This window comes from Marmota marmota, unplaced genomic scaffold (genome assembly GCF_001458135.2).
Source record: "Marmota marmota marmota unplaced genomic scaffold, marMar, whole genome shotgun sequence".
Taxonomy (NCBI): Eukaryota; Metazoa; Chordata; class Mammalia; order Rodentia; family Sciuridae; genus Marmota; species Marmota marmota.
In genome coordinates, this window is record NW_026000103.1 from 5,940,859 (window position 1) to 5,964,762 (window position 23,904).

General features: G+C 31.4%; 1 protein-coding gene across 4 annotated transcripts in view; it reads left to right on the forward strand.

Annotated features, from left to right (window-relative positions):
* Positions 1–1,483: 1,483 nt before the first annotated feature.
* Zdhhc21 (zinc finger DHHC-type palmitoyltransferase 21) overlaps positions 1,484–23,904 on the forward strand; it is a 64,077-nt gene continuing 41,656 nt past the window's right edge. The window contains exons 1-6 of one of the 4 annotated variants that reach the window (XM_048783948.1): positions 1,484–1,615; positions 4,789–4,823; positions 7,821–8,019; positions 9,241–9,339; positions 17,417–17,528; positions 20,737–20,875. In XM_048783948.1, the coding sequence (XP_048639905.1) occupies positions 7,866–8,019; positions 9,241–9,339; positions 17,417–17,528; positions 20,737–20,875 (504 nt within the window). In that variant the 5' untranslated portion in view covers positions 1,484–1,615; positions 4,789–4,823; positions 7,821–7,865. Of the gene's footprint in view, positions 1,616–1,659; positions 4,405–4,788; positions 4,824–7,820; positions 8,020–9,240; positions 9,340–17,416; positions 17,529–20,736; positions 20,876–23,904 lie in introns of those variants that run through there. The other 3 variants (XM_015502587.2, XM_048783949.1, XM_048783947.1) reach the window with 3 other exon arrangements.

Here is a 23,904-nt window from a genome sequence, read left to right on the forward strand (position 1 = left end):
GCTGGGTCAAATGGTGGCTCCATTCCCAGCTTTCCAAGAAATCTCCATACTGCTTTCCAAATTGGCTGCACCAATCTGCAGTCCCACCAGCAATGTACAAGTGTACCCTTTTCCCCACATCCTCGCCAGCACTTGTTGTTGTTTGACTTCCTAATGGCTGCCAATCTTACTGGAGTGAGATGGTATCTTAGGGTGGTTTTGATTTGCATTTCTCTGACAGCTAGAGATGTTGAGCATTTTGCTCAAGCGGTAGAGCGCTCGCCTGGCATGCATGTGGCCCAGGTTCGATCCTCAGCACCACATACAAATGTGTCCGCTGAAAACTAAAAAATAAATATTAAAAAATTCTCTCTCTCTCTTAAAAACAATTTTTTTTTGTAGTTGTAGATGGACAGAATACCTTTATTTTATTTGTTTATTTTTATGTGGTGCTAAGGATGGAACCCAGTGCCTCATGCATGCCAGGCTAGCGCTCTGCCACTGAGCTACAGCCTCAGCCCAAGGTTGTCACATCTTGACCCATGTTCCAGATGCAGTGATTCTTGTCATTTCCATTTACTTCTATTTCCTCTGCTTGCTTTTACATCTTTTCTTGTTCTATTCTCTCGGTTAGAAAAAGCCTCTGTTTTTCATTGAGCTCATTCACAGGCTTCATTGTCTCTGAAAATCTTTCCCTGATGACAGCTTACCATAAGAAAGAAGTTGATTGTAATGCATCCCAGCACACACATGCATCTTCAGAAAACTGAAAAATGTTCTATGAACTAATACCCTTACTATGTGAGATGCATTTTTTCCCTCTTTCTTAGCTTCTTTTACATCATAATTGATCTTGTCTCTTTACTGGTTAGTCTCCACTGAGTATAGTGTCTCTTTTTCATCTATATCCTGTGTCAAAGCATAATATAAAGTTAATAAATATTGACTGAATTAGTAACAGTTAATTGGTATACGTTATTGTAGAACTTATTATTTTAAGCTTTAGCTATAGGATCTAACTTTTATGGTTGACTCTTCTGGTGGTGGTTTCATTGTAGGAGGATAACTTTTTTCTTAGAATATTTTAAACCAAAATTTCTATTTTAAACTCTTCTGTTCTCTGTTTATTAATTGTGAGTAGATGCTTCTAACCTCATATCTTGGAAGATATTACTTGCATTTTGTCATGTAAGTGATCTCAGAATCTGAATTTTACTTTGAAATTTGTGGTCAAGGAAATTTGATGATGCCCAAATGCTGGACACGTAATGCTTTTTTGGTTTTATGGGAATTAGGTGATTTCAGAAGAGAGAACTTTCATCTGTAATGGTGAACAAGTACAAATTCTGCAGGGATGAATGGCATATGTAAGCATTGAATCAGGTGGAATTGAATCATCTTATTTTTTAATTTAAAAGTTTTGTAATTGTCATTTTCATAGAATGTTTAGTTGCTTATAATTTTTATCTTTGTGAGAGATGATTGTTTGTTAAACCATTAATAGATTCTCATGGAGAACAGTTATTGAAGAGAGGGTCCATTTGGTGGAATGTAATGCAAAAAGAATGAATCAAGATAAAACTTCTAGATGCAAGTACCAGAAAAATTACAACACATCCCAGTGAATTTGCAAGTGGTAAGTTTGCATTTTATAGTGGGACTATTGTTTCTCATTTATTTAGTGTAGTATCCTTGGAGTCTAATGTTTGTATGCACTTAATTGTACATTAGCAAATGTAGTTTGTTTACAAATTTTATATTACATTTTAACTAAGCGTATTTTCTTAAATTAGACTTTTTATAAAGAAAATAAGCTGTAAATAATATGAGTCACAGGAATATCTTTCTAAATTGCAAATATTATGTTGTTTTATTGCAGATCCTTCCACATAGCAGTTTTTAAAAATCGTAATTTTAAAAATAATATATAGTGATCGAGGCTCAAATTAAACATTTATAACACTAGTGCTGTCACTTAGTCTATTTTTCGGTGGTTGAAAATAATTTAGAATTGTATATGATACTGATAAACTTAGAAGAACATATAAATATATGCATAAAATAGGAAAGCCTTCTTCCTCACTCCTCTTTCAGTTCAGTGATAATCCAGTTTGGTTGATATGTGTTTTCTTCAAACAATTTTTCCCCTCTATACACATGCAGAAATTACTTATGTGTAGTTTTTGCTAAAAAAAAAAATGTTATAGGAACTATTCCTCAACTTATCTTCCCATCATTTAATTTTGAAAACTTTAAACAGAAATGTGGAAATCAATTTTATAGTGTTAAATCTGAATACCCATCATTTAGATTTTATAACTATTATTATTGAACTTCATCAAATATTCATCTCTTGTCTATCCATCAATCAGTTTTATTATTATTATTTGATCCATTACAAAGTAAATTGCAGGTATCAGTATACTTCCTTCTCCACATACTTTAATATATGTCATTAACTCGAGTTCAGTATTGATTTACAGGGGTTTTGTAAGGTTAGTTTACATACCATGAAATGCAATAATTGGAAGTGTACCTTTGCTGAGTTTTGACAAATTCACATACTTGTATAACTCAGACTCCATATCATGGTATAGATCTTTATTAGCACTACAGAAAGTTCCCTCATGCCTCTTCTTAGTCTGCCCCTATTCCTTCTCTTCCAGAAAAGCTACTGTTAAGATTTCCCCCCTTCCCACCATAAAACTTGATTTATTAATTCAGTAGTGCATTATAAGTAGTGACATGCACATCTAGGTCTGCCTTCCTTTTTTTTTTCCCCCTCAAAATTGTAGTAACTTGGGAGTAGTCTACACTATGGATGTATTATAACTTATTTGATCATTCCCCTCTTCTACATGGACATGTAGGCTGTGCTATATTTTTCTAATTTACAAGAAGTGCTGTGTCCTTTATACCGCCTTTTATGTATGTATACTTGTATACTCTCACGAGTACCTTTGCCAATATTACTAAAAATAAAACTGCTGGGTAAAAGGGTTTTACGTTTTGATGTATACTGCCAAATTACCCTCCCCATATGATTGTATCAGTTTATGTGCACACTGGTAATTTATGAGAGTGCCCTTTCCCTGTGTCCTCTCAACATTGAATATCATCTGTCTTCCTGAAAGTTTTTTAATAAATTGATGAAAAATATACCTAGTTATTTTATATTTCCTAATCAGTAATGATTAGCCATTGGATTTTATTTTCTATTTTTGAATTGCCTTTTAATGTATTTCCTTTGTATGTCTCTTATCGTTCATGTGTTATAATATTTTTTCCATGGATACTGTATCTTTTGACTAGGTGTTTGGTGTGTTTTGGGATCAGGAATTTTAATTTTTATTAAATTTTTTTGAATTTTAATTTTTATTAAAAAATTTTTTAAAATATTTTGGTTGAAATTGACTTTATGGGTTTTGTGAAGGCCATCCTCATTCCAAGTTTTTAAAACCATTGGCTGTTTTCTTCTTCTAATTTTGCTTTTTATTGAAATTAAGAACCAAAAGATCATTGTGAATTGAAGTGCCAGGAAAAATTTCATATGGAAAATGAGATTCAAATTGTCCTGAATTGAGAGTTAAATTTAAATAGAGTTAAGGAGAGTAGTGGGGACATTTCAGACAGGAGGAATGAATGATGGAATGTGTTTTTCATATTCATAGAACTGCCATCAAACCACTTTGGCCAAGATGATGAGTCATACAAAACTGTATTTGGGGATATACTTGTGACAAGATTTCTTATAATTATTTTGGCTAATCTTTATGATTTTCTAAATTCTGCATTCTGATGTTACCATTTTCTGTCATATAGTAGTTTTCTGTTATTTTTCTTTTCCCAATTCCATAAATATTCTTCCTGAGGAAAATATGTGGTGAAATACAGTTGCCTGAAAAGGCAGAAAAGGAAAGGTGGTATCCATCCCATTGGGAAAATCTGAACATTGTAAATATTTACTCAGTGTAGTTTAATTAGGATTGAATTATAATTTCTTTAAAAATAGTTTGTGCTGTAGTAATTTACATCATTATGAAATTAGTCATTACACTCAAGTTTAGTTACCAGATAGTAATCTTTAAAAATCTTGAAATACTAGTGTATCTACTAGTCACATCAAAGTTTGAGTTATGAGTTCACCACTTAATATATAAATTAGTATGTTGCTAATGAAAGTACTTAACAAAATGCCACCCTTAAGACCAAGCAGCAGCATTGTATTGCTTGTTTCTCAGGATGTGTAATAGTTTCTGTTCAGCCATAAGCCACGCCTGGTAGATATTAACTGACTGGAGTGATCCTACAACTCTACCAGTTATGTGTTTGTAGTTGTAATCAGATTTGGAGCTCTTTGGACAACCGTTTTCTTCTCTACAACCCTGTTTTAAGGATTATGTGGCACTAATTTTCTCTTACCAGGTATTTATTTAAATATTCAACATCTTGTTCATTGTTTTATTTTTCTATCCTGTGCTCATTGTTCATTGGGGTTGCTTGTTCTTTTAGAGCTTATCATCTATATATGTTTGCATTCAAGAAAAAAAAAAATGGACACATTTTTAAATGATACTTTTTACTATGCAATATTTTCTGTTGTGAGGCTCTTTTATGGATGAGAAAATTTTGCTATTTTCTGGTAGAAAGAAATGAAAACAGTTTAAAAAATGAATGAGTATTTGATAATTTTCCCACTTGTTTTGCTGGTTTGTATGCTTTTCTGTTTCTAATGTTAATAAAATTAGAAATGAATAATGAAATTACTCTATTCTGTGTAATTATTGGAATTCACATTCTGTTTTTTAGTCCTGAACAGAACTAAAACATTAAAGGACAAAAAGGTACATGAAGTTAATAATATTGAACATGTTGAGAAACAGAACCTTCTGTCATTTCTTTTAGCACTTGGTAGTTGGCAAGGCTGTAAAAAATTAACATTCTTTGGAATGTTTCTCTTTTTAGCTGTGTAAATAGCTTACCATTTGCATATGAACTTCTTTAGTTTTTAAAATACTGATACCTATCAAATTACACAGATATTAAGCTTTATCCTCTCTGATTTTCTTTTATGAAATTACACAGATATTAAGCTTTATCCCCTCTGATTTTCTTTTATGATAACTGATCTGTCTTTTCATTTTCTAATGAAGGGGTAGTGAAATTTAGTTTTTACTTTTAAAAACCTGGGTACTATTCCTGTTTTGGAATTCTTATGCAAATACTAATTTGGGCCATATCTGACTGAAACTGTTGAATGGTATTGCATTTGAGTTCTTGTCTCCCCACCTCCCTTCATTTCCCAGTATTTGCAGGATCTAAGAAGGAGAGACAGACTACTCCTTTAAGAATTAAATGGCTCCTTAATCTTTATTTTGGTAGCTTTATTTATTTTTATTTTTATTTTCTGTTATATGTGTGTATATGTGTGTGTTTTAGTTATACATGATGGTAGACTCTGTTTTGATATATTTATACAAGCATGAAATCTTATCTTACTCTAATTAGGATCCCAGTCTTGTATACTATGTTGAGGTTCATTGTGGTATATTCATACATGTACACAGGAAAGTTATGTCAGATTCATTCCACTGTCTTTCCTATTCCCCTTTGTCTAATCCACTGAACTATTATTCTTCCCACTCCTGTTGTGTGTTAGCATCCACATATTGAGAGAACATTTGATTTTTGTATTTTTGGGATTGGTGTATTTCATTTAGCATGATAGTCTCTAGATCCTAGGCCTCTAATGGTACTCTGAGGCTTTTCAATTGAAGATAAATTACTCTTAGAATGAAATAGTTGGGATATAAGTTGGAAGTCTAGGAGTCATCCTTGACTCTTTTCTCTGCAACTCCTAATATTGAATCAATTAATAAGACTCACTGGTTTGATTCTATTTCTTTAGTTGGCCCTTGTCTAAAACTAAGTTTGGCTTTTGTATTCTCTTAGCCTAATTGATCTTTGTCTTTAATTTTATCCTCCATACCAAAGCTTCACTAACTTATTTAAAACAAATTCATCAGGTTAACCTCCTGCTTTGATAGGTTTCCTTTGCCTAAGAATGAAGTCTTAGCATTTTAGATGTCATCTTTGTGTCCTTCCTGCTGTAGCCCTTTATTTCTCATTTCTTACCAGTCACTATCCCCAGAAACTTTTTTTTTTTTTTTTTGGTACTGGGGATTACACCCAGGGGTCCTTTCAGGGGTCCTTTGTCCCCAGTCCTTTTATTTTTTTACTTTGAAGCAGGATCTCACTGAGTTGCTTAGGGCCTTGCTAAATTACTGAGACTTGTTTTGAACTTGGATCCTCCTGCCTCAGCCTCCCTAGTCTCTAAGATTATAGGCATATGCCACTGTGCCCAGTCACAGAAAGCTTTATGATTTGTTCTTGCAGTTAGTAATACCTCTTGCAGTTTTTACTCTTATATATCTCCAGCTCTTCTTTTGTTTGTGGTATTATTGTCACTTACCTTTCTTGGATAACTTCTTCTCATCTTTTAAGATTGAACTCAGTTTTCATTTGTTATAGAAAGTCTTGCTTAAATCCGCATTTAACTATTTCCTTCTTTTGTGCCCCTACTGACAACTTGAGTACATATCTGGAACTTACTATATTATACTAAATATTTTTGTGACTCTTTGCCATTAGACTGTTAGTTTCTTTAAGCAAAGACCATATCTTAGTCTTAGTTGCATCTTTAATGTCTAACAAGTGACTGGTGTATAGCAGAGACTCAGTCAATATTTATTGAGTTGAGTAAGTTCAACTCATAGCTATAGTATTGACATCTTTGTAAAGATTCAGGTTTAATGGTTTCTAGATAACAGTCAGCTGTATCAGATACCTGGAAAGCACTTTAAATTGTTTTATTGGTTTTTGAACTCTATGAAGAATTAAGATTTATTAGATTGCAATGGGAATATATATTCTTTTAAAGCTTCTCAGTTGATTCTGGTTTCTTACAAGTTCAAGAACCATTGTCCTGGTTTATTGTTATTTCTATATATTTGGTATAAAAAGTGCCCACTAAATCTTACATTGTAAGTGTTATTGTTTAAGCGTTATAAATGTAGGTATATTTTAAGCCATTTTATTGATATCTATAGTTGAAGTATATCTTAACTTTTTAAGTGTCTCATTTGGAGATCTGTTGGTGGATCATTAATACTCAATTGAAAACAAAGCCCCATTTAAACAAGAGTCTTCTTGAGTAGATAGTAGTAAGATTAGTTGGAATTTTAATGTTTCTAGCAATTTGTACATGATTTTAAAAACATTTTATTGTGTTTTAAAATTAAACTGAACTGCACAAGCCTTCAGTATACAGCTCAGTGAATGTTTCTATATTTCCACAGGGTACCATCCACATCAAGATATAAAACATTTTTAGCCCTTCAGAGGTTAAAACACACCCCTTTTCAGTTAATACACACCCTTTCATTACAGGATAAACACTATTTTGACTTGTGTGACCATCAGTAGTCTTACAGTTAAATCTACTAAAATTTTTTTTATTAATCTTTTGCTGGACATGTACACTTATTTCTCTTGGGTTTATACATGAAATTGTAGGGTTAGGGCAAATATTGTTTTAATTTCAGCAGATAATACCAGTTTATACTCGTAATAGAAATTCATAATGAACAGTTGAAATTAAATTTTTTGAGGCTTTTGGTGAAATTTAATACCCAGAAGTTTCTGTTTTCATAAGTGTTTATTGTTAAAAAATCAAATATACAAAAAAGTTAGTAAATGCATTTTATAGGTGCCAGAAACGCAGTTTTTAGTCAAGTAATTTTTTCTATGTTTGTAACTTTTTTTTCCCCCCTTCTTCTTAGGATTGTCTTTCCTTGTGGGTTGGCAGGCAGTTATAGGACTGCAAAATGGGTCTCCGGATTCACTTTGTTGTTGACCCACATGGTTGGTGCTGCATGGGTTTGATTGTCTTTGTCTGGTTATACAATATTGTTTTAATTCCCAAAATTGTCCTCTTTCCTCACTATGAAGAAGGACATATTCCAGGCATAGTAATAATAAGTAAGTTTTTAGATCTTTATTTGTTTTCTTTATAATTAAAGTTTTTTCGTTGTGTATGTTTTTGAAGAGTAGTGCCACTATGATAATCTTCCTTTTAATATATTTATTATTTTAGTAGTGCTATTATTATTATAAATTAAATAAGTTTTAAAATTAAATAAGTTTTTAAAATAATAGTTTTTATATATTTGCATATTGAAGAGCTATCTCCATATTTATCTAAGTCTGAAAAATACATATGAAGACCATTTTGCTAAAAAAAACCAGCAGTTGATGTTTGCATTTTTAATGTTTCTGTTTTGTATTTAATTGCAAATATGGAAGTTCTAAGAATGGGGATGGTAGTGTACATTACTGGGAAATGAGAGTTTCATTCTACTAAAATCATTGATTTTGATTATGAAGTTGATTATGACCTCACTTTGAACTTCTGAATAATTAATTTTTGCTATAATATACATGTTAATGGTTTGCCTATGATTAAAATAGTCAGATCAGAATGATATTTTACATGTATATGTACATGTACATTGTTTTTATGTACTTTACCTCATTTGTATTTCAAAAGAGCTATGGGTTATATAATTTCTTTTATACAGATGATAAAACTGACTTATAGCTATGCAATTAGTCCAGGAGTGAGCACTCAAATTGTTTCCTTTTACATGTGCAGTGTGTTTTGTTTTTATTCCCTCAACAAAATGCATGTGTCTTACTAATTTAAATTGTGAAATTATAGAGACTGAATCTGTTTTCCCTTGCTATTTTTTCCTGATTTTTAATTTTAAAATTAAAAAGTTTCTAATTCTTTATTCTCAAGCATGTTAAGATTCATCAAAAGGTGCAATTGAACATCTCTAATTGAGAGTAATTTTGAAGATAGAATTAATGGAAAAATTCAAGAGTAAAATATTTTTAAAAATGCTATCAAATATAGTACAAGTAGGGTCTATTTGTATCATTTTTGATGAGAAGTCACTCTTATTAAAGAAACTGATTTATATCAAATTTATAAGTTATTAATATGCAAAATAATATTTAAAATTGAACATATAGTATAGTTTTGGCAGTATTGATTATTTAATTTTTCATTTCATCTTTTTAAAAATTATTTATCCTGATAGTGTTAGTTAATATATACTTTTTAAACACAAATATGCTTGTTGATAATGTATTTTAAAGGGTAAATGACTAATTTATTAATTTATTTATTTTAAATAGTATTTTATGGCATTGCCATATTTTGTCTGGTCGCCTTAGTGAGGGCCTCAATAACTGACCCAGGAAGACTCCCAGAGAACCCTAAGATCCCACATGGAGGTATGCTACTCTTTGGATTTATCAGTTTTGCTGGTACAAGAATTATTATCTTTATCAATGTATTTTATTGTATTCATTAAATACTGTATTTGTGTCTGTCATTTAACACCATTTTTAAGTCTTTGCTCACATTTTTCTTTCCAGACTTCTCTATTTAAAATTGCAAACCATCCCTTCCACTTCCCTCTCATTCCCTGGCTCTCTTTTTCAGTTTGTCTCCTTTTACCTATTCCAGATCTATATAACCTTTGTGAGAGTATAGATTTATTTTCCTTGGGTTTTCTTCCTTCATTTATTGCTATATCCCTAGTGTCTAGAAGAATCTCTGTCACTTAGATGTGCAACAAATATTTGTTGAATGAAATATAATTATCTGAGAAATTCTATTTTTATTTAAGAAAGGAATTTTGTTGCTGTTGCCATATACCTCATGATATTATAAATGTAATATTGCCTAGAGTAAATATTTGTAGTATTATGAACACTGTTTCTTATATATCTCCAAGTTTTAACATAGTCAGTGAAACATTTGAAAACTTTTTAATGTAGTGCCATTTAAACATAATGTTTGATCATCCTATTGCATAATAACCATTTAAACAACAAAAGTAAATAAAAATATATTACTTGTTTTATTATATACCAGACATAGTATAGACTCATCCTCCTGAGTCTTGCATTTTGCTTATTTGCTATATAATTTTTGAGAATGTTGTACTTTGTTCTAGTAAGGAATTTATATCTTTGTAGTACGCTATAGAACTACAATGCTTTCTGTTGTAATTTAGTAACTTCCACACTTGCTGCACATTAGAATTACCTGGGGGCTTTTAAAAATATCTCATATTGATTAAATGAGAATATCTGGATGTCAGTACATGTGTCAGTATTTTCAAAAGATCACAGTAATTTCATTAAAAGTTTGGAAACCAATGCAGTAATTCCTTGTGAATTGAGGTTAAGTGACAGGTCACTTATAGAGCCTCCTATAAGTCCTGATTATTATTTTTTGGGATCCATCATTTAGGTGCTTACTTGGCTTTAAAATTTTAGAGGTTAAATGAAAATATTATACATATTTATGTAGCTGAAGAAATTTCTCTTATGTTTTGGGGGAATAGGGAGTGAAACCCGGAGATACTTTACCACTGAGCTACATCTACAACCCGTTTTATTTCTTAATTTTGAACAGGGTCTTGCTATATTGCCCAGATTGCCCTTGAACTTGTGATCCTTTTACCTCAGCCTGATCTGTAGTAGCTGGGATTACAGACATGCATCACTGTGCCTGGCTATAGCTATAGAAGTTTCTGAATACCATTCAAATATTTACTTTTTATTAACTTACAGAAATACCACCTTGCAATTTGTTTCTGTTTTATGGTGGGGGCAGAGAGGGTAGTACCCTTAAGCCTTAGAATCCCACTTCTCAACTGGCATAGCCAAAAACTCTCTAATACATAGTATATGTGTGTAATCTCTTTAAATACTAAATCCAGAAGTAAAAAGAAGTCTTTTTCTAATTTTGGATGGATTTCTGATAAATTCTTTTTGTTTGTAATGATCAAACACTCAAATGCCTACAGGCTCCAGGCACCACCAATTAGTGAAAGGAGCCAGGTTTGTGGTTTTCCTGTTGAATCTAATAGTGGCAGCCACAAGCCAGTTCCTGTGAAATCATCATGCGATTAGATTGCTGGGTCTTAAAATTTAAAAAGTCAAAATAGGTGTATCATTCAGCTTTTTGTCACTATGATGAAATACCTGAAGTGGGCTAACTTTATAAAGCAAAAGCTTATTTAGCTTGATATTTTGGCTGCTGAAAGTCCAAATGACATGAAATAGGCTCTGACAAGGCTTTATTCCAATAGAATCTTCTTTTCCATCTAAGACTGATTCCCTAGTCTTATCTTCTGAGCACTCACCAAAATTTCCCATAAGGCCCATCACACAGCATTCTAAATTATTCTAACCTGTTCCTCAAAACTCTTCTAACCTATGACCATTCCAAAAGTTGACTTCACATTTTCAGGTATAGTTATAGTAAAGACCCTACTCCTGAAATCCATTTTTGTGTGTGTGTTTGTTTTGCATTACTATAATGAAATAGGTGAGGCAGGTTACTTATGAACAAAAGAGAAATGTTCAGCTCACAGTTCTGAAGGTTCAGGAATGGCTGCCTGCATCTGCTCAGCTCTGTTGAGGGCCCTTTCGGCTGCATCATATCAGGGTGGATGGTGATGGTGGGAATGCATATGGGAGTGAACAATCACATTGCCAAACAAGAAGCCGAAGAGTTACTTAGTGGGGCCAGGCTCAGGCTTTCCTAACAACTTGCTCTCATGAGAACTTACTCTAGGAGACTGGTATTCCCTTCCAAGAACAGTACCCCCAATTACCTGAGTGCTTCCCACTAGGCCCTACCTCTTAAAGATTGTTTCAGCTGTCACTGTACCACACTGAGGACAAGTCTTCTGCATATGGACCCTTGAGGGACAAACCACATCCAAACTGGAATCCAATTTTTATGAGAAAGTTCATCATTCAAAAAAACATAAAAAAATCTGGATTCAATCCCCAGCACTGCAACAACACTACCACTCCTGAACAACAGCCAAAAAAGTAAAACAACAACAACAACAAAAAAACCAAACGTAATTAAGAATTTTAAAAACATTTTGAATACCAACAAATATCTGTAGATCTCACTGAGTCCACATTAGACCACAGTATTATTTTAGATTATAAATGCTAGTGATGGAAGATATCATGGCATATTGTTCTGACTCTGAGTGTCTGCATTATATCTTGTTTTAATTGACAGTTGGCCTGTTTTTCTTTGAGTCCAAGAACTTCCCTTTTATCCAATCAGAAAATACATTTATGTATTATATTTTAATGCTTTCAAAGTCTGTGGTTGTTTCATATTACAGGATCTTCATGATAATTGAGGTAGGAAGGCTGGGTAGTCAGGAACATGGATTGTCTATGCTAGAGTACACAGCTATTATGTTATAGAGCTGGTGTGAAACCCAGAGCCCTGTCTCTTTATCTTTTTACCATAGATCTATGTACAGATGAATAATTTTAGTTCTTTTTCACCTTTGTTATGATTTTAGGGAAAATTGAAGTCATCATATACTTTTTGTTGCTGGTTACCTGATTCTTTTGTAAATATGATTTTTTTTTTTTTTTTTGTACCAGGGATTGAATCCAAAGTGTCTAACCACTGAGCCATTTCCCCAGCCCTTTATATATTTTATTTTGAGACAGGATCTTACTATGTTGCTTACAGTCTTGCTAAGTTCCTGAAGCTGGCTTTGAAACTATGATTCTCTTGCCTCAGCCTCCCAAGCCTCTAGGATTATAGGCATGTGCCTCCATGCCCAGCATAAATATGATTTTAACAGGCAAAAAGATCAACAAAATGTTAGCGGTAAAAAATAATATATCATGAATAAAGAATTGAAGCCCAAGAATAGTGACATTTATTCAGTAATGTTTGAAGGTTGAACAGTTTTATATAATTAAGTTCTTCACAAAAGGAAACTTAAAGCCCTAATACTTTTACAGTTTTAACCATCTTAATTGAATTACTCTGAAATATTTTGCCTACCTTTCTGAATGTGTATGTTTATGTGTTTATGAATAACTTTAGTATACTTGGAATCCACTAAATATGAGGCAAGTTGAATACAAGGGAATGTCCCATTTTTCATGAGGAAATCCCCAGAATTTGACTTAAAAAACTTTTGGGCATATAGGTGAAATAATCAAATGAATTGTACATGTCTGTTTATACTATTTGAAATTTTCACATGCATGTTTGAAATAACAAATATAAAATAACACTCGATTTAAGAATATCATTTTTTATCACTTTCACATTTTATGAAATGATTTTATTCAATCTTTTAATTTTTTTAAAAAAACCACTTTGTTGAGCATAATTCATATGCCATCATCTATTTACAGTGTACAATTCAGTGGCTTTTAGTATATTCACAGAGATCTGCAACTGTCACCACAATCATCTCTAGTTTTTGTGGTCGAGTTCTTAGCTTGAGTGTGTGACTCCAATGTTTTTGTCATCTCTAAAGACACGTGTGTGTGTGTGTGTGTATTACTGAGGACTGAACCAAGGGCCTCATGGTGCTAGGCAAGCGCTCTACCACTAAGCTATATCCCCAGGACCCTAAAGCCACTTTTTGGCACAGTGTTACAGAGCAAAATCTTTTTTTTTAAAATTTTTAAAAATTTTAATTTATTCTAATTAGTTATATATGACATTGACACATCATACATAGATGGAGTTTAACTTCTCATTCTTCTGGTTGTACAGGATGTGGAGTTGGGTCGTATAATCATATATGCACATAGGGTAATAATGTCCAATTTTTTTCTACTATCATTCCTACCCTTATATCCCCACTTTTCCCTTCACTCCCCTCTGTCTAATCCAAAGTACCCCTATTCTTCCCTATGTCCCCAACCCTTATCGTGAATTAGCATCCACATATCAGAGAACATTTGGCCTTTGGTTCTTTGGAATTGGCTTAGCATGGTATTTTCTAGTTCCATCCATTTATCAGCAAATTCCATAATTTCATTCTTTAAGTCTGAATAGTATTCCATTGTATATATATACACCACAATTTCTTTATCCATTCATCTGTTGAAGGACACCTGGGTTGGTTCCATAGTTTAGCTATGTGAATTGAGCTGCAGAACAAAATCTTCCAAGTTTCTTTCTCTTTTTTTCTTTCTTTCCTTTTTTTTTTAATATAGTCTTTTTTGATGCTGTCCCTCAAAATTTTACCTCAAGCTCTAAGGATACATGTGTGATTAATGATCATGGACATACATAGTTTTACTGTTTTCATTCCTCTTATGTTGTTTTTAAAATGTCTTCCATAAGAGACTTATTGACATTTATTTCCTACTATTTCTGTTAGGAAACCTATATTAGGATGCAAATCTTATATTGATTTTGGTTCAGGTATTATTTTTCTTCCTCAAACAGTACTTTGTGATTTAAAATATTGTAATTAAGAGAGAGGGCCCCATAAAATGTGATTGTTTAAGACTTGAACAGAAGATGATTCCTTATTTATTTTTTTTTAAATTTTATTTTCTTGTGATGATGAGGATCTAACCCAGGACCACGTGTATGCTAGGCAAGTGATTTACCACTGAACCATGTCCCCAGCTTTGATTCCTTAAGGGGAATAAAACAACCAAATCAAACCAAACATTGCTTTATATTCATTCAGACATTTATAGCATTAATAGAGATCCAGGTTAAATAATGTGATGTTATTTACTCAAACAACCTCAGTCATTTATGCAGTTTGTCTTTTTTCTCTTTGTTTTGTTTTTTTCTCTCTCTTAAAAAAATGTGTTTGCTTTTAATTTTTCCGTAAGTACCATAAATTATCAATTGGATTCTCTCTTTCATAGGCTTTTACTTATTTATTTTTTAAATTGTTGAAATAAGTTTTTATATCTTTATTTTTATGTGGTGCTGAGAATTGAACTCAGTGCCTCACACGTGTGAGGCGGGCGCTTTACCACTGAGCTACAGCCCCAGCCCATAGGCTTTTATTTTATATTGTTTGATGGCTACTACAAAAATCTCAACAGTAAATCATCAGATATCAGACTGTATCATTCACCAAGGTCCTATTTTGAGCTGAGTAAACCCTGAAAAAGGAAAGAGAAGACACTAAGAAATGCTTTATCAGTATATAGGTTAAATTAAGGTGGATGTTTTTTACTTGCAACACAGCAAAAACATTGTAGATGTACTTTATGGTTCTAGATTTTTATAATAGTGATTTTTTTTTTTTTTACTTATTCTCTGAACTCATAGGGATGCATTGTGCGTATGTACGTGTGTATAATTGTTTGTAGGTCTTTCTCATTTTAGATATTCTGTAGTATCTTCGATTTAGCCAAGCTTTTTCTTTAACCAAATTTATGGTCCATACCACAGGTTGTCAGGCTCTTCTTTACTATAAAGGCCTGATAGTAAATATTTTGACCTTTATGGGCCATATAAGTCTCTGTCACAACTTAGCTTTGTCATTGTAGCACAGAAAGCAACCATGAATAATACATAAATTAATGGGCATATAACAAATACAACTTTATTTATAAACAGTGAAATTTAAGTTCATATATTTTTTCATGTCATATATGACTTTGATATATCACATTCTTAACTCATGGGTTTCAAAAACAGGTGGTGGAGTGGATTTCCTACAGACTGTAATTTGCCAGTCTGTGGTCTAAACTACAGAATTATAGGTTTTTTCTTACATAGCCAAATGCTTTCTTTTCATAGTATATAACATTTTTGGTACAAAATAAAAATTTTATTCCCTAGGCTATTATATACTGATGCTCAGAAACACCAGAATGAAACATTATATTTATGTTTTGAAGGATTTATTTATAAACATAAAGTTTTTATGTTGCCCTTTTGTGAAAATTATCTCCTAGAGTTTCCTTTCTATCTCTATTCCTTATAATGTGTGAATTCCACGTTTTAACACTGGGATGTTTGAGAGCATTAAGCTAAGTAGAGAAAAATGATATGCTTGTGACATCATAATGTGTTACATAATAGATGAGTTTCCATTTCACTTATAGTTAAATAATACTAGTTTAATTGTATCTAAATTCAGCTTTAATATTGTTGCTGTCTCACATGATATGTTTCTACTAAAATAAGAACTATAAGAAATAAAAGGATTTTCTTCTAAAATAAGATTTCAAGTGTAAAAGATAATGTTATCAACTTTCTTATTGGAAAAATCAATTTTATGTAGGTTTTATTTGTACTTACTGGTTTCTTCAGAGACATCTGTAGCAGAAAACATTTCCCTGATGCTTTACCACATAAAATTCCAGTATGTTGACTTTTTCCTGGCCATTAAACTAAAATAATGGAATTCAAATGGGGAATCAATTTAGAAAATGATTTTCTAAATCATTTTAGAAAACCTCTAATATCTTTTATTTTTATTTAGAATATTTCCTTTTTTATTTTAAATTTTTCATACTTCAGCAAGCATTTGTAGACCACCTTTTGTATGTTAGTCACATTCTGCATATAGTAATATTCACTGTGAATGTGAGAGTCAGGATATGGGGTAGTATAAAATAAGTGCTGAAAAAAATTAAGAATTTTATAAAAGTAAAATTTCATTTCAATACATATTAAAAGACGCATTTATATAAGAGCACTTGTATTGTCTTGAAAGATGACTGTCCCATAATTTTATGGGTCTGATTAAAACAGTTTATAATGAAAACAAATGCCTTTTTACTTATGCAAACCTCATGTTTTTAGCATAGAATGTCATTGTGTGCTCTTTTACTATATACCAGAGAATATTCCCTGCTTAGTGATAGAACAGTTTTGTGAAGAGCCTCTTTATTTGCATTATATAGTAATCTTTTTATAACCTTCCTCACTACTGAAACTATTCTGATACTTCTAAACCATTCTGATCTCCTACTCTAACTTGCTCCTGTACATATTCTCAGATTGATTCATTGATATTTTAAAAATGGTTTATGGAAAGCATTTGGGAGTGAATACCATCTCTGTTTTTCTAGTGAGTTTATAGGATTAATTTCAACTTATTAATTTGCTGAACCCAGGACTCCATGTTATTTCTTCTTTTGCTTTTAGATGATACAATTTCTATAAATTAGTTTGTTTAAATAAATTCTGTTTTGATATAATAATTCAGTTGTACTTTAGGGTTTTGTCATTGGATTTTACTTATATTCTAGCAATATGTGCAAAACTTAAATACATTGCTTCTGTTCCTTACTTTGACTGTAACAGTAATCTTTTATTTTCATAATGTTTAAAATTAGAAACACAAAAATAAGACAGACATAGACTAAAACAACAACATTTACGGCACATTTACCTTGGAGACTTAGAAATCTCTTAGAGATAGATATTGAAGACTTCCTATAAAATCTTCTAAACAGTTGTTGTTGAATTTTAGCATTAATCATTTGTCTTTATTAAATGCATTTTAATTTCTTTCTCTAGAAAGGGAGTTCTGGGAATTATGTAACAAGTGTAATTTGTTGAGACCAAAGCGTTCCCATCATTGCAGCCGCTGTGGCCACTGTGTGAGAAGAATGGATCATCACTGTCCATGGTAAGAAAAGAAAAAGTCACTTTTAGCAAAAAAGAAAGAAAAGAAAAAAGAAAAGTAAAGAAAAATAAAAAAGAAAAACAAGTTGGTGAAAACCTCAAACTTGCCAGGATTAAACAAAAATTTTATTAAGTTATTCAGTTAAAAAAATTTTTCTAATAAGGACATATGTATATTTTATTCGGTCATATGGTTCTGTCAATTCCCAAAGGCATTTTTCCACAGAGATCCCCTTTGCTAACAACAAGGAGATATTTGAGCAGAACAATAAAAATTAACATGCACCCAAATGTACAAAAAGACTGAGGTACTTGTATTAAATGAGGCATTTGGTACAGTATCTGTCATGCAGGAAGTACTTAAATAGTAGTTGTTAGTTCTTCTTATAACAAACCATATACATCCCAACATTTTTATTTGCCTTTTCTTGTTCAACTAAAGAGCAGTGCATTTCAGATACCCTGATAACCTGCTTCTACTCCATACGCCTTTTTAAGTTCTATGTATTAGATATAGGTATTAAGATTTCATGTCAGGCTGTGGTTATGGCTCAGTGGTATAGTGCTTGTTTTGCATGTGTGAGTCACTGGGTTTGAGTCTCAGCACTGCATATAAATAAATGAATAAAATAAAGGTCCATCAACAACTAAAAAATTAAAAAAAATAGAGTTCATGCATGTTGTATGTGTGTAAGTAGTAATTAGCTGATTTTGTTGAACTGCCAACATTTTTGGTCAATAGGGGGCTCTCTTGTAATACTTAAAATGTTCAGTTGAAAAGTAGAATTTTTGAAAACAAATGCTGTGAGAATTCTGTATTGTATCTCATTTCAAAGCTGTCACTGAAATCTGTGAACAAGATATTGTATTTAATTCTGTTTTCCTAGCATTGGATCTTGTATAAATATTTAAACTGGTATAGTGTAGCACTTTATAAATATATCTATATACATATATATTTATGTTTGTACACACATGCATGCATTTATACAAAGTTAACTACATTACAGTATTCTTTATAACTGCTTTTATCATTTTTCTCCACTTAGCTTAATGCTCTCAAACATCCCAGTGTTAAAACGTGGAATTCACACATTATAAGGAATAGAGATAGGAAGAAAACTCTAGAATGGAGACAGTTTTTACAAAAAGGCAACATAAAAACTTTGTATTTATAAATCAATCCTTCAAAACATAAATGTTTCATTCTGGTATTTTCTGAGCATCAGCATATAATATTCTAGAGAATAAATTTTTACTTTGTACCAAAAATGTCATATTTTTGATAATTTATTTTGATGGCACAGCTAATTAGCAAACTGTTAGTGACAGTTTGGTTGATTATTTAAGTATAATCTGATTATTTAAATAGAAGATAATTTCCCAAGATTAGGGAAAATTAAGATCACTTGAAATAAAAGCACTTTGTTACTATGTAAAAATTTTAAACATTGTCTAAAACTATCAACAGGATAATATAATGTGACATATAGATATTATTTTTAAAATATGCCTTAGATTTAAACAAATTAAGTCCCAAATAATTTTCTAAACCTCAGTGGTGTTTGCAATCACAGTAATAGATTAAAAACAGGTATGTGAAACATGTATTCAGAAAAGTGGTAATTACTGAAGAACTCAGTTTTAAGCACTTTATAATCATGTTTCTAATGAACTAAAAATATAATAATGTTCATAGTACATTATTATGCCAAGATATTGATGCTTCCTTGCAAAAGAATCCTGTAGTTTTAAAGATTTAAAAAGAAATCAGCTTGGAAATGTATTTTTAAAAGTTAGTGATATTTGTTTAAGAGATAAAGACTAGCTTGTTGGTGACCAACTGAAGTGCCTTTTAACCCAAATTCTATCATGGAAGTATTTTTCTCTGTTTCTAGGCTTATTGCTTCCCTAGTTTTATTAAAGTTTTCACAGTATTGGTAGGAGAGGAGAAGTAGAAAAGATTATATAAGATTAGAAAGGAAGGGACCTAAATAGATTTAATGCTTATTAAAGTTCTCTGGTTAAGAGTGCAGTGATCATAGCAGCTATTTGCCAAACTTCTTGGGTATAAGAAACATGGGACAAGGATGTCATCTTTTAAACCACAGCTATTAAAGAACATCTTTTGTGTGTGTGTGCTGGGGATCGAACCCAGGGCCTTGTGCATGTAAGGCAAGCACTCTACCAACTGAACTATATCCCCAACCCTTAGAGAACATCTTTGAGTGCATGCATAAGTTCACTTCTCTTACAACCCTGCTTATAAGTAACAACAGTAAATCTTTTTGTTTACAAAATATGTACTCTTAAATATAATAAATGCCTCCACAAGGTTTCTCAGTTCTGTTTTACTTAAAAATAATTTAGTGATATACTTTTAAAATAACAGTTTAAACTAGGAGCACAACCTTTTATTTCTTTTTTCTTTTTTTTTTGTGACAGTATAATGCTGTTTTGAAATGAAAATATTCATACAAGTTAATTTTAAATTAGAGTTTTCTCCTGGAATTTTAAAATAGTTTGAAAGTTTGAATATATTATGTAAGTTAAGAACAGTTTAATACTCAGTTTAAATTAGTGTTTGAAAAATTTTGAATTATAACATTAATCGTTTATCCTACTTAGACTTCTCTGTTACGTTGCTGGAAATGTAGCTCTTAGTATTTTTACGTGATTTTTAATACATTTGTATTTTCAGCAACCAGGAATAGATTTTTAAAAAAGAAAATTGTGAACACTTAGCATTTATGTCAGAGTAGCAAATTTAAGCTGTTGCTCTCCACAGTTAGATCACTATGCTGGAAGAAGAATGTCAAAAGAGGGTTCTTTCTTCCTTCTCTATTGGCCCTTAGCTCTTCTAACTGTACATCCTCTGGCTAGTGGTTTAACTATTTCGTTTCTGTTTCCATCAATGACACAAGGAGACTACTTAATATCTGTTCTTCATGCCTCACTGGATTGTTGTGAGTTGAAGAATTATTGTATATGTGTGGGTTTACCTTTGTTAAGTAAGAAATGTTTTACAAATGTAAGATGGTATATCTTTTTTTTATATACAGCTTGTTTTTAGGTTTGAGTGGCTTTAGCACATCTCAATGAAATTAAGCATATATGAAGTAATGCGAGTTTAATTTTAGTCTTACTGATCCTGAAATGAACATCTTGTTAAAGTTTAAAATATTTTTTCTTTTTCATTTTTTTTTCTTCAGGATTAACAATTGTGTTGGTGAAGATAATCATTGGCTTTTTCTACAGTTGTGTTTCTACACTGAACTTCTTACTTGCTACGCACTGATGTTTTCTTTCTGCCACTATTATTATTTTCTTCCACTAAAAAAGCGTAATTTGGTAAGAAATGTTTATATCCACTAATGTTAGAGTAGCTGTAGCATACAATTATTAGCATGGTGGTTCCTTTAAGGGCAGAAGATTAAAAAAAAACAAAACAAAACAAAAACACCAATAAGCCCCAAACTATTAGAATTTAAGAAATAGACCTTAATCTGATCCCTTTATGATTACTTCTTAATGTTGAGTAGCTTTTTTTAGAAACCAACATATTAGATCTTTTAATACATGTATCTTGGTTTAAAATACCTACATGATGAAAAACAAAGAAAAAAGTGTTAAATTCTTTTTTCAGGAATAAAGATCCAGGGGGAATGTTATTGGCTAAATTTTCTTGTTATTTTGTGTGCATGTACTAATATGTAACAACAAATCCCATCATTATGTATAGCTGTAGTGTACCAATTAAAAAATGTGTCAAGAAATTTAACAAAAAACCATAGAAACAGTTTAATTTTATAAAGGTTCTCAAACAGTTAAGTTCTTGAGAAAAAGGATTCCTTCTGCCCTTGACTTTTAACAATAATAATAAGGTGAGTTTGCAGGGTGTTTTTTAAAGAATTATCCTTATGTTTATACCATTCAAGGCAGTGCTTTCCCTGTTGTAGAGGAGTGGAGTAGACATTGACTTCCCACAGTGGCAGTGGTGGAGGTGGTGGTGATGGCAGTAACAAGAAATTTTGATTCCCTGTGTCTACACTGGGGTGTGTACATCTTATTTTCACTCATCCTGTAATTTTCTAACACCACATGAAGACACAGAGACTAATAGAGGTGTACCAAAAGATGCAAAGCTAAGAAGTGACTATTCACCTGGTTTTAGTTTTAGGGCTGAGGTTTGAACCTGATATTCGTATTTTTTGATTATTATGCTTTCCATTTTATTTGGTGTTGGGTTGCATTTTAAAAAATAGTGTGTGTGTGTGTGTGTGTGTGTGTGTGAGAGAGAGAGAGAGAGAGAGAGACACAGACAGACAGACAAGAATGACCAGGCTTACAGGTGAGGATGCAAGGTAGGGATGGAAGGGAGAAAGAATAAAACCTCTGATGGAGAAGGAATTTTTCATTCCTTTTTATATCAATTTATACTGTTTAAACCTTTATATGAAAAAAAGGTTCTGTGGTGATACAGAATTTGGGAATAAGGGAATTTATGAGAGAAAGTCTTAAGTTCTGTGTGTTTGAATTGTTGTTGTATACATGATCATTTTGAAGAATTAAAAGTATTTTCTAAATATTTAGTGTTTCACTGTATATATTAGTGAGAGCTTATGATTATATTTATTGAGATATATACCTGAGCAATTAAAATTACAATCTAATTACTGAAAAAAATTGAAAAGAGAATTTTAAATATGGGCGTTCCACGTGTTCATTCTGGTTTTAGAAATATGTTTTCTTATTTATAGATTAATTTCTGGTATAATGGGTATTATAGTTAGAACTTGTCAGAATTCTCTTGAGTAAACTGTTTCATATAATTAAGCCTAATAAGAAAAGCATTAAAATAAAATGGCTCATTAAAATTGAGATATTATTTTAAAAGTGAGAGAAAAGAAAATGTAGTGGTGTTAGTGATAAAGATCTCTAAAAGGGAATGCATTGTAGTATAGTACACGGATTGACAAACTATGGGGCATTGGGTTAAATATATCTCTCTTCTTAAGTGTTTTTGACAGTTTGAAGTATTTTAAAGTTTTACTGGAAAACAACTGCTCTCATTTGTTCACATATTGTCTATGACTGCTTTTGTGCTACTACAGATTTGAGTAGTATTGATAGAGACGATGGTCAGTAGAACCTAATGTGACCAGCAAAACCTACAATATTAACTATCAGGTTCTTTACATTTGCCAGCTGTTAGTGGAAAGATATTGGTTTCATAAACAAGACATAACCTAGGATCAAAGCCTGGCTTTTCTTGTAACATGTATAACCTTTGATCGGTTCTTTTACCTCTTCAATTATATTTCTTCTAAAAAATGTGAATAATAGATTAAATAATATAATTATGTAAAAATATCTGGTATATACTAGATGTTCAGTTTATGTTACATTTCATTTTAATGAATGCCCTTAGAAGGAGAGAAGTTTTTCTTTGGTCTCTTAATTTTAATGAATATATTTTAGGCCATTTAGTAGGGTTACTGGGAAATTCGTGATATACTAATTCCAGTAATGAAATAAGAATGTCAGTTAGTGGTAACTAACTGAAGGATTAAAACATTTGAAGTTATGCGCTGATTTCTTTCTTTAAGTGTAAGATAGAAAATGTGGAGGTATTAATGCCAATTAGAGGAAGAATTTGTTTCTTTTAAAGGAAGAAACTGACTATAGATGATATTTGAATTTATCTATCTACCTTTATATGTACACATATATAATTTTAATGTGCATACTGAATGTTGAAAAAAGATAGCAATATAATAGAAGTTCATTGAAAGATTAAAAATATTAGGGAAAAAATATACAAAAAGTTAGTACAAACTGGGTTTTAGGAACTCAAACCAGATTTTTTTCCTTAGAGCAATTTATCGTTGAATTTTTAATTTTAAACAGTCATAATATGTTAATCAATAGTATTACTAAATAAAAGTCAAAAACCTAGATGATATTACTTACAATAAAAGTTACTTTCATAATCAGTAAATTATAGTCTAGATCCCCAGAATTACTTATAATTTATTTGTTATTTATATCTAATAGTGCTGAACAGATATTCTTCACTTAGCCTGACTTACATTATTCTTATTGCATTAAGTGGGATGTTTTTATAATTTATTACCATCATATTAGAGGTAATAAAATGGGAACTCAAAGAGTTTATATTATGACATTTCTAAGATCACTTTGCATCCTATTGAAAAATCCATATTTTAAAATCTTGTACATGATATATTCTCTGAATGAAGGATTTATATACATTATCAAGATAGGTTTATGGAGGGGGAGCTTTAACACAATTTACCCAATATAAGAAAAGACAATTTTACTAGACAAATTTAAATACATAAAATACAATGTTTGCT